This window comes from Python bivittatus, unplaced genomic scaffold (genome assembly GCF_059951505.1).
Source record: "Python bivittatus isolate LINGU-HERP-01145 unplaced genomic scaffold, Pbiv_v1 ctg000080_np1212, whole genome shotgun sequence".
NCBI lineage: Eukaryota > Metazoa > Chordata > Lepidosauria > Squamata > Pythonidae > Python > Python bivittatus.
This window is the reverse complement of record NW_028277035.1, coordinates 14,406,162-14,417,954: the sequence shown is the minus strand read 5'-3', so window position 1 is coordinate 14,417,954 and position 11,793 is coordinate 14,406,162. Positions and strand designations below refer to the sequence as shown.

General features: G+C 38.4%; 1 protein-coding gene across 3 annotated transcripts in view; it reads right to left on the bottom strand.

Annotated features, from left to right (window-relative positions):
* Positions 1-4,812: 4,812 nt before the first annotated feature.
* FABP6 (fatty acid binding protein 6) overlaps positions 4,813-11,793 on the bottom strand; it is a 45,927-nt gene continuing 38,946 nt past the window's right edge. For 2 of the 3 annotated variants that reach the window (XM_025168701.2, XM_088133598.1), the window contains 4 exons: positions 8,802-8,927; positions 8,003-8,178; positions 6,824-6,913; positions 4,813-5,347 (listed from right to left, as the gene is read on the bottom strand). In XM_025168701.2, coding sequence (XP_025024469.1) covers positions 5,294-5,347; positions 6,824-6,913; positions 8,003-8,178; positions 8,802-8,927 — 446 coding nt within the window. In that variant the 3' untranslated portion in view covers positions 4,813-5,293. The remainder of the gene's footprint in view (positions 5,348-6,823; positions 6,914-8,002; positions 8,179-8,801; positions 8,928-11,793) is intronic. The other variant, XM_007420977.4, reaches the window with a different exon arrangement.

Here is an 11,793-nt window from a genome sequence, read left to right as displayed (position 1 = left end):
GCAGGAGACAAGCATTCATTTATTCTATTAAATTTAGAGGCTGCCCAATTCCAAATGACTCTGGGTAGTTCACCTTATAAAAAGTAACAAACAATAAGATAAAAAGGTCATGCACGTCAGGAAGAAACATGCACAATTCCAAATAAAAAATGACAGACTGAACAACCACCCTACTCCTAGGCCTGGGAGAACAGCCATGTTTTCAAAGGGTGGGAGCCCTATGGATCTCTGGGCAATGCTGTTCCAGAGAGCAGGCATTGCAACATAGAAGGCCTCTGAACCTACTAAATTCACTGATAAAATTGGCTTTCCTTTGATGCTGCTGAATACGCATAAGATTGCTATTCCAAAGGTACTCCACACAACACATGTATCCTAGGAGAGCCACTGCTTAACCTGTTTTGGCCTCTGATTAGCTCCACTTTGCAAACAGATGTGCAAGACTTCACCAAGTCTCTTATAATCAAAAAGAATTAACCTGAATTGTTTTCAAATTTAGTTTCCTGAAAGCGGTTCTCAGTTGTGCAAATAAGGAATTAAATTCCATTCATAGCTGATAAGAACAAATCAGAACAAGAACAGGAATGCACAGAGCACTTCTAAATAGAATGCAAAACCTTCTCACCTTTCATATATGTTTGCAGCTCCAGATTTCTACTCAGAAACAGTTACTACCAAACAGCAAATCTTTTTATTAGCTTACTGAAGTTAGCATCTGTTCGCAATACCTGAGTACACTTGTTACTATCAATCCTACATTATACCCGGGAACAGCTTATGAATGAAAAAAACATAGTTCCAGGTTCTGAGCAAGATGGGGGAGATAAGGGTGCACTTTTCTGAATCCTGTAGAGTGAGGAAGCTCTGCTTACATGGTGTCCCTCTTTTCAGGAGATAAAAGGAACAATTGCTAAATTGTAAGTTATGCTTGAAAATATATATGGAAAGTTATGTCCTACCTAGAGGGGTTTCAAGTGTTAGGTTTGCTGGAGCCAATTGGAAGCAACACTGCGGATTGAGTTTCTGGCCAACTCAGGTCCTCTTCTTTGGACAACGTCTGTGCACATCATTCTAGGACAGGTCACTTGAGAGGGATGTATGCTTCCTTATGTGGCATACTCTTTCAAGAACTAAAACTCATCCTTGTGCATATGGAGATTGGAGAGGGATAAAGAACCATATTACAAAGGAGACTGAGCTGAGAGGAAGTGGAAGCACATCGCACAGAACTTTCCTTCTCCCAATGTCTAGCTGTAAATTCAACTATGGCAGCCAGAAATGTAAGAAGGCAAAAGGACAGCCATCAATTGTCAAATCAGATGAAGCGTTTCTACAATCTGGCTTAGGCACTAGTGAAGAAATAGATGTGTAAAAGGTAGGTGGAGATGAGGTTAATAAACTTTGGTAATGTCAGTTGATGATGAAAAATGCTGCCAGATATGTAATGTAATTTAATAGATAGTTAATATCACCATTATTGCCATCAACATTTAAAAGATTTGGAAAAAATAAGGAGAATGTAGTCCTAATTCATGCCTTTTCAAAGATTCCAGCTTTTGGCCTAAACTGATAACATTTTATCCAACAAAGAATTGTTCTACAGCAGTGTTGTGCAAACTTGGCCACTTTAAGATGAGTGGACTTCAACTCCCAGAATTCCCCCAGCCCCACCCATGCTGGCTGGGGAATTCTGGGAGTTGAAGTCTACTAATCTTAAAGTGGCCAAGTTTGGACAACACTGTTCTACAGTATATGGTTTCCTGACATTTGAAGAAATGCAGAAGCTAGCAAAGGTAATTCCAGAAGATGGTAGGAATACGTTTCCTGAATTTCTTCTCAAACATTAGACTTCCCAGAAAGAACAGTTACCCAAGTGACTACCTTATCTGGAACCCAACCAATTAAGCTCTTTCTTTTTTCCATGTCAGTTATTTCCTGAGGGGAGATTCAAACAATGCTTTATGTTAGCAAAAAATGAAGATATGGAGAAAATGTGAAGAAGTGACATTACCATTATAGAATATGAAAAAAGCGTAGAGCATAAAACATGCTACTGCCAGTGGATAGCAAGTTCAAATCCAGTATCAACAGAAGGAAAGCACAGGTGGGGCCCTGATTCCAGAGTCTGGATTGTGTGCCTAACTGCCCTTCCAATCAAGTTCATAGATTGATGTGACACCCCATGATGGGTCATGGAATGGATGAACATCACAGCCTATGAATTGTCTCTGGCTGCGGTATAGCATAATTATATCTACCACCATGGCAGGGAGGAGGGCAAATTACAAATTTGTACTCTGCCCAAAGCAATAATACTTGGGTCCTGACCAGGTTATTGCTGAGGGCTCTAGTTACATCCTGTGCTTAGACTGGAGGCAATGTGATGAACAGTCAACGGGCTAATTCAAATAGTGCAGCTGGATGTAAACTCTCTGGATCTAACACCATAGTATTTTATATCTGAAGAGAGCTCAAGATTGAGTATATGTTTCTCCTAGAGAAAGAATATGACTGGATTTACACATCACATTAAACCGTACAGTAGTCTGCTCAACTATTATTTACTGAATAAATCAGAGTGACAAATCACATTATGATGAGCAAACTGGGTTCTTCTAACGTACAAAGCCTATTAATACTTGGAAGCTGAATACTCTGTTCATCATTAGAGGGCCAGCATTTTTTTATTTTTTGTTTAATGTTAATTCAATTTACCTATAGAAACTGAGCTTCAGTAAGAACATCTGACAAAGCACACTGGACTCTCACAACCTCTAGTAGGGACTGAGCAATTTTTAGCCATGAAATGTGTAGCTTTTTGAGTAGCACATCCCTAACCAGGGGGAATTAGCAAACAGATGCCACCAGTTTTGACATGTGTGTAACTTATACAGATCAAAACACCTGCTAGCATAATTATAAATTCTGATCTCCTATACACAAATATAAAAAATGGAATTTCTTAGGAAGAATCAGAAAGACGCATACTTAAACTCAAATATCATTTGAGTCAGATCGCTTTGGATCTCTTCCTGCTGAAATTCAGTTTTCTCTGACTCACCCCACACAAACACACTAATGCCCATTGTTAATGCTGAAAACATTTAAACAGAAATTTCTATCTTCTTTATATTTCTTGAAAGCTGTTGTGATTTTTTTTTACAATGGAAGGTAAAAGTTTCCTTTTTGCATTAAAATTATGACTGTGGACTATGTGAGGCAATCATTTTCCTCCCCCATCACTAGAAAAGTTTAAATAATATTTTTAGCCTCAACTGCTTACCAATGCCAGGAAGCAAATATAGAAGGAAATTAAAATATATCTCCAGAGTTTGATTTGTTCTAAGCAGCAGCAGAAGATATCAACACAAGTGTATTCCAAACTTAAAGTGAATTGATATCCTCTATTCAAAATGTAGAATTAGACTTGGTATTGTTCTTCTACAGGCTGGTGGTGGGTTTTTTGTTGTTGTTGATTGGGGGGGTGAAGTTTGTGCTCACTGGAAAGCACCCTTTTTGCTGCACTGATTAGATAGTGAAAATCAGACAGAGTACTTGCTTCTTGTCTGAATCTGAGTGCCATCTCCAAGGACGGACATATGGGAGTTAGTGGAGCGGGAGGGGGGAGAGAGAGAACCCAGCAGCTGTGTAAAGGTGCAATAGAGCAAACTTTCCATGCAGCTTTGAGGAACTGACAGCAAAAAGCCCTAATTTCAGATGGAAATGTGGCAGCGTCTCCATCGGAAAGCAGGAGTGTAAAGGATTTGCACATTTTGAGCTACTAGTTGGAACACATGCCCAGGTTTGGTTGCTAAGTGACACAGTTTAGGACTGAGCTTCAACACATGGCTTTCCTGTCACAGAGAGGGCGGTGTTTGACTGTGTCTTGGCTTGCCTTCTAAAAGCGCAAAAAGTCATTGACTGATTCCTCTGAGTAAGAGGATGCTGGTGGTTTGTGCTCTGTGATATGCATTTTGCACTTTAAGAAACCAAATCCTATTCGAGTCAAACTGACTTAGCTCATGCAAATTGGAAATTCATAGCATGGGAATGTAAGCATGTTTCTTTTGTATATAGCAGGGCCTCAGTGACTAAACTGCGAGAAAATTCTTCTCTGTGAAGGTATGGTGGGAAAGATCACTTTCCTTCCATTCAGAGAAACTAACCCAAGGGTGCTCACAAGCTACTTTCTTCCTGACGTTGAAATTCTAACAGTGTTGGAATCTGGTACAATGCTGAATAATGTCCTCAGTTTGTAATATTGTGTGGTGGAAAGAGAAACTCTGAGAAAACGTGATTGCCATGTAGGATCACAGCTTCTCATTAAGGCTGTTGCCCAAGATATAATCACTGCTTCTCAAATGGTCAGCAATGACCATGTGTTCACTATGAAGAGAAAAATATTCCACCATGTCCACCCCTGTTTGTCTGTACTGGCATGCAAAGGTACAGTAGCTTCTAAAATCACAGTCAACAAGCATTGTGAGACCTCAAGCTAGCTGGAACACATGAAACAATTGCTACACTCCATACACTTTTCCCTTTTGTAGTTAGAACATTACCTAGATAGGGCAAATGAAATGCAGTTTTAGAAGGGTAAGATAGCAAAGCTATCGTACGGTAAAGATAGCAACAGCTATCAAGATTTAATATGTCAGTGTCTTCTAGGTAGCAAGACTGAAAGCTTCTTTGCAAGTTATATGACTAGTAAGAACATTGCACACACAGTAACCACTTTTTAAAATGACCACAAGTCATTGTTCTTAAATTATGTATAGATAGACTGGGCTTACATTGCTGTAAATAATTATTTATTTCTGCTTATTTGTTTATAACCATATGTATTAGATGGTTTATAAAAGCCACCCTTCACACATCACATCATGCTCTAAAATATGGTTGATGAACTGTTGTGGCTAGAAGCACAGAATGTACTGAGCCAAAATGTAATTTGTTTGGTTTTGCCATACGGTAGTGTGTGGTGGAAAGCCAGCCACAATATGATGGCAAAAAGAAAAGTGTTCATTCACTCTTTATCATGTGTATTATGGGAAATTTCCACATAACAATGCCTGAAATCTTGCTCTTCTTTATTAGGAATAGTTAGATAATTAAGGATTCCACCAATGTGTTATATAGAGGGAAGAGGGAAAAATATATATGGGAAATAAATGGTGTCTTTCATTTGTTTGCAAAACAAATACAGACTTAGAGAAAGGTCTATCGCTTTATATAACCATGTTCATTTTTCAGTATGGCTAAGGACTGGATTATTTCTTCTCCAATTTACTTCTTATGACAGCTTCTTACTGATTCTCTTGAAGGTTACATCACCAACTGTAGAAATCTGAAAGAATTAATAAAGCAAACATTTTGTTGAAACCACAGGGGAATATCTATATCTATATCTATATCTATCTACATCTATTAGCATCCTTTTACCCTGACATGTACAGCTGAAGGCTCTTTCTTCTTCTGCAACTACTAATGATCTAGGAATTCTGCATTAGAGCTTTATGGATGTCCAAAATTCATACCAAATTCATCCGTAAGGCATTTCAGAACAGCCAATTTCAAAATTGTCCATTGCTTTACCTTAGTCCATATGGGTATCCATATTTAAACAATGTAAAAGCTGCTAATTTCCTTGAATTCCTGGTTATAAAAAAGAGGATTTGTGGAACTCCAGGCCAAGACTTTATAAAGGTTCTTAAGAAGCTGGCTATTAAAAATGCAAGCAATTTTTACTGAAAACACTATCTTGCCAGAAATAACTTATTGTTGAACCCTAGCTCTTTTCTATGAATTTTCCTGCATTGCATATATGCTACGATTGCCTACAGTTCAGCAGGAACATGAAGACCCTGCCTTGTCACAGTTCCATACACAGTACCTGTGAATTATTGATAGCTGCCTCAAAGCAACTGGGCCCTTCCTTGACATTCCTTCTTCAGGTGAACTGGGATGTGGATGTTCAGGGGCCAAAAGAGACCAAGCTCCAACATCTTTAATGCAACTATGAGGAACTTCTAGTTAGCTACATTTGGAGGGCTACATTTCCCAGGATATATTAGCTGTCCTGGCTGGAGTTGCTGGGAATCTAGTGAAGTAACAACTGGAAAGCCACCTTTTCTACTGCCCTGCTTTAATAGTTCCACAGAACATGAGTTGGGAAGAACATCAAGTGCCATGTTTTAACCCTGTTCATAGCAATCATTTTAAATAGTTTTTTTTTCAATGTTTTATTTATTCACATTTTGCATTTTCATATTCCTATCTTCAGCAGGTGGTAGATGACTTTGGCTACACTAGCTTCCTGGAAGGACGCTATCGCAATTTTTTTTAAAAAAAAATCTGCATACCCAGCATGTACTTTACCACCAAGCCTTAGCCTTCCCCACTCACCCCTTGTGCTTGGATTTATTGATCCATTTACTGCAAATAGATTGAGCAAATTATTGATTAGTAGCTACTATTGTCTAAAGTTGTGCAGTGCTTCAGATTTAAAGTCAAAAAGGTTCTCCAGCACTGAGAACAAAGCTTTTAACTTCTTTTCCTGGGATCGGGGAGGGGTGTGTGTGTGTGCAGCCACAGAGGGCAGCCACAATTCCCTGGTAAAGGTGTGGCTGCCTTAAGGAGTTGCAGAGAGGTGCTCACATCCCTGCACAAAGGAGAATTTTACCTTGGAATCAGAAGTGCTGCACAGCCCTATTACTTCTTCCAGCAACATTAATATTGAGTTAGTTTTCATGTTAGTATATTTCTGTCTAGTCTTTTAGACATCACATATTCCATCTCCAAAGAGTTGTTTTCAGAGATTTACCTCAATAAGTTTATCCCCAGCAATCTCTGCAGTATAATGATAGTTTGGAAAGTCAGAAATCACTTTGCCATCTTCCTTTCTAAGTATTGCCTGTAACAGATTGGCATGTGTTAGTTGTCATATTGACTGGAGCTCATTAACAATAGCGTATAGATGGAAGTCTTCTTGGGCAGGATGAATCTTCTCTGGGACTGAAAATAGTTATCCTTGCGAAGTATAAGTCAGAAACAATTCTAAATGATAGCTAGAAATAATCTAGTAAGCACTTAGCACTTGTTCAGGCAGTTGCTGGCTCTTATTATAGCATGAGATGACTAGTCCACAACCATGTTCAAGTTCCAATAACAAAAATACAATCCTAGTGCACTATTTAATACGTAAGCTGAGATGAGTAGTAGAAGGTTGCTTCTTCTAGCTTAAAAAGGGGGGTGGGTGGTTACATTAGCTGAATATACTAAATAACATTTAAGGCAGGATCTGCCCCCAAAGAAGTTCAGTCAGCAATGGTATGCTGGAGATGGCTCATACCAGCTTGCAAGAACTGATTGTTACATTTTCTGGAATTTTGCAAGCTGGCTGACCCACAACACCTAGCATTCCAATCAGCTCTTTGATAGCTAGCAGGGCAGCAGTAATGGAGCCAGCAAACCCAGTTGTTATATATTTATCAGCACACCACTTCAGTCAGGTGGCTCCGAGAGTGAGAACATTGTGGCATCTATTGACCTCTTCAGGTGTCTGCAGGCACATCCCATCTCCCTAGCACCTGGGTACTGGTTTCTAAGGCCACTTTACTTGGGACAATAAGATTCACTAATGCCTATTCTTAGACTATCCTGTACGGACTGCCCCATTTGCTGGCATGATGCCTATGATAGAATATGGATTGGCAGTGGGGGGTTGCCGACATTATGCTGGTATCTTTTTCTGCTGGCCAAAGGATCCATGGATAGGATTTTGACATGGCCATGATAAAGAGCCTGCTGTCAGTAGGATCTGAAGTAATTACTTGGGTGGGTGGATTAAAAAAATCTAAGCTCAAACATACATGATGCCAAATCTGGAACCCTAACAATTGTTGCTCGTGTTCCAATGTTCCTAAACACGTAATATCAGGACCAGGAGCATCGTGGAAAAGGGCTGTCAGAACAAGGGGCATGGTGCCAAACATTTATTTACCTTGAATTTTTTGCCTCCTACTGTCTCCATCTCTGATTCCTTGCCAAGAACAAACTTATTAGTCAAGGTATGTCCTCCTGGATAAATCTGGGACCAGGTGAATTCATCATTATTCTGAATTATTTCAGAAATTATCTTGAAATTTCTTCCTTTCTCAATTGCATCATCAGGAAGACCTAACAGAGTGGGAATAAGAATCAATTTTTCATCAACATTGTACCTGTTGGATTGCTTATCAGAGTCCATAAAAGTAGTGCTGTTTAATCACTTTCCTTTTTCCCTAGAAAGTTATGGGGGGGGGGGTTGTCTTGAGTTCACATTCAAATCTATGTACAAATATTAAGGAAAAACCACCTTCCGTATGTGGGAAAACGTTTGTCCCTAAAAGTATTGCTTTGGGTAGAGTCAACTTGTTATATTTCTTGGTTATAAATGTATAAAAAAGGAACTGTCCAATCAGTAGCCACAGTACATACATGCAGCCTTTCCTGTCTACAGATGAAAGCTGTTTCATAACTGAGTCTTAAAATTTATCTGAGAAACAAGATAGTGCAAGTTTTTGAATTACAAAAATTTGAATTACAAAAAACAAACAAACCTGTGTCAAACAAAATCGTATAGCCACTGTAGAATTTCTACAGTATTAACGTGTATTCTGTCCTCCCACCAAAAAAATACTGTGAAACTCTGAAAGTTTGCACCCTATTTTACCAGAAGACCCTAGGTAAAGTTAGTACAAAGATAGTGCTTTTCTCTTGAAATGTATAGGGCAAGAAAGAGAAAAAATATATATACACACCTAGGCGCTTCATAAAGTTGTCATAATTTTCTTCATTTTCCACTTCATATTTTCCAGTGAAACTCATCTTCTGTGGGATGCCAATGAAAAACTTGCAGATGAAGGTCTTAGTCGTGATGAATCTGGCTTGGTCCAGGAATGTAAAACTCCAGTTTATATAAGGCTTTATTAGCTCAGATTACCCATCTAAGCACACCACAGCTCTCCTCCATACAGTCAAAAAAGGAAGTTAACTCTTTTAATGACAGGAGTGCAATTTTGCAGGAATCACTAACCCCGGTGTTATTGACCTTGTAAAAAGGTTCATTCTGACAGGTCTGTATGTTAGAAATATGGAATGTTCTTGAACTGTATCCAAAGTGATAATGGGTTTTTTATTCACTATTATACTTGTTTGAAAAACAGAAATGATACCTTGGGCAATTATGAGAGACATTTTACAGTGCTATATTAATCGTTGCCCCCAGTTTTGTTTTCTTTTTAACCATTTTTTTCTGTACTTTTCAGAAACCTTCTAAACAATCCTTTTTAGTTTAGGGGGGGAAATCTATCCAAACTAAAAAGTTCTAGAATGTATAATCTTTGTTTGTGGGGAAAGTGCTCTGACCTTCTGGAAATCATGGTCATCCCTTTCTACATATTTTGCACCTTGTCCAAACACTTTTTTTTCAAATGGGAGATAATCATAACTGTATACAATCTTCCTCCAGATATCGTTATGGCAAACATGGGTATATCAATATTACCATTACATGGTCATTCCTTGATTATTATTCTTTTTTTAACCACTGAATCTACCATTAGCAGATCCCATAGCCATAGGTCCTGGGAGGGGAAGCCAAATGATTTTCAGACATTGACCAGCCTTCGGGATCAGGGAGTGTCCGTCACCACTCGCTTTGCTTGAAGATACCTGCATTTTGCACTGACTAAAAGCCCTTGGCTTAACTGAATTGTGTAGAGAAGTTGGCTTGCTGAGCAATGCAGTGTCAAAGTCCATGGAGCAATTGTATCCTGTCACAGATTTCAACGAATAAGAGTTAATACACGAGCACCCACCTACCTACCCATCCTCAAGTCAACAGAAAACTATATGGGCAGGAAATCTGTTGCCCCCATTCCCTATCCTTCCTCTGTTGTGTCTGTTCTGACTCACTGCTCAGTGATACCCTTCTCATTTGCATGTACAGCACATGCTAGGAAAATGGATCTTCCATCTCTGATGTCTCCTTTTTTGTTTATTAAACCACACTGCTTTAATGCAACAAAGAAAAACAAGTCATGACAAAACAAAGGAATGGGGGAAAACACAGAAAACAAAACAAGAACTAACTGAATAAAATAGAATATAATCATACTGTATATGTTTCAGAAGTAATGCAGCTGAGGTTTTAAACAAAAAAATCTTGACCACATGAGGTCACATTGAGTCTTTCCACTGTGGTGGTAAAGAGGTAATTGAAAGGCTGAGTGTACACAATTTCATCAAGGTAATCTTTGGTATCAGCAGGATAAATCTCATTCCAAGAACAAACACAAAACAACTGTTCTTACAACCATTCAAGCATGGTGGAACCAAAGCTCTTCACAGATAAATTCCAAATTTGGGGACTACAACTGAACAAGATACTGTCATTTTAAAATCTTAACACCTCCAAAAACCTTATTCACAATATTAAGAATACTCAACCAATATGGAATAATCAGAGGACATGACAAATGCACGTTTGTTAACATGCCTTCAATTTATTGCATCTCCAACACAGGAAAAGTAAATAACCAACTTTTTTAAAACATTTGCTGAGGAATTCAATAGACCAGTAAGGTAATTTTTTTAATGAATTAATGGCATCTTACAAGCCCAAGAAATATTAAATGTTTTAAACTTGCTGACTTGTTAGAACTAGAAACTCTAATCCTCTGTTCCAAATATATATTTGTTTTTGTAAAGTTCTTCAATTGTCAATAAAACTAAATAGTTGGTTTTGCCTTTAAAAATACTATCTAATATACTCAAAATCATCGGTGTCCCCTAGGTCACCTATGCATCTGACCCAAATTAAGAACGTAACAAATGTTTGAATTGAATAGATTGCCATTCAGTAGATTTAGGTGGATTATACTCTTTTTAAAACCTCTCAGAAGTTTTCCAAATATCATTAATAATAAGATGGTCTAGGCTACCATCAACCAATCTTCACAAGAAAAAAACTTCACCCACCATTTTCAAAGAATAAAACTCTCTTGAGAACAAAAGTCAAACTTTAATTTCTTTCCCAATAATTTCCAAAGATGCCTAGCTACCTTTATTACTGGGCATACAATAAGGCTTCAACTTCAGTTACAGCCAAGTACTTCCCAAGACTTCAAGTATTCCAAATAATGACTGTCTAGTTGTAACCATAGTGCTACTCATTCTACCTCATTTTCATTCACTAAAAAATACAAAACAGAATATGTAGGTCCAGTGGTACAGCTGAAAGTCTGGATAATTAACCCCGACCCCACCCCACCCTTCCTTGTTAATATGGGATGTGCAGCTTGAAGAGAGAAAACCTTGGAGTCTGACCATGACATTAAAAAAGTAATCATTAACTTATCTGCCCATCCATCTGTCTGTCTATCTGAGAGCCAGTTTGATATAGTGGTTAAAGGTGCTGGGTTAGAGGTCAAGCACTGAGCTAGAAACTGGGTGACCGTGAGTTCTAGTCCCACCTTAGGCACAAAGCCAGCTGGGTGACCTTGGGCCAGTCACTCTCTCTCAACTCTAGAAAGGAGGCAAGGGCAAGCCACTTCTGAAAATCTTGCCAAAAAACCTGCAGGGACTCGTCCAAGCAGTTGCCAGGAGTCAACATTCACTCAAAGGCACCAAAAATTAATTAATTAATTATATATGACACACACACACACATTTGTGTGTGTGTGTGTGTGTATAAAATAAAATAAAATCATGGGGTTATTTTTATTTTCACAACATTTATTAATATTTCAC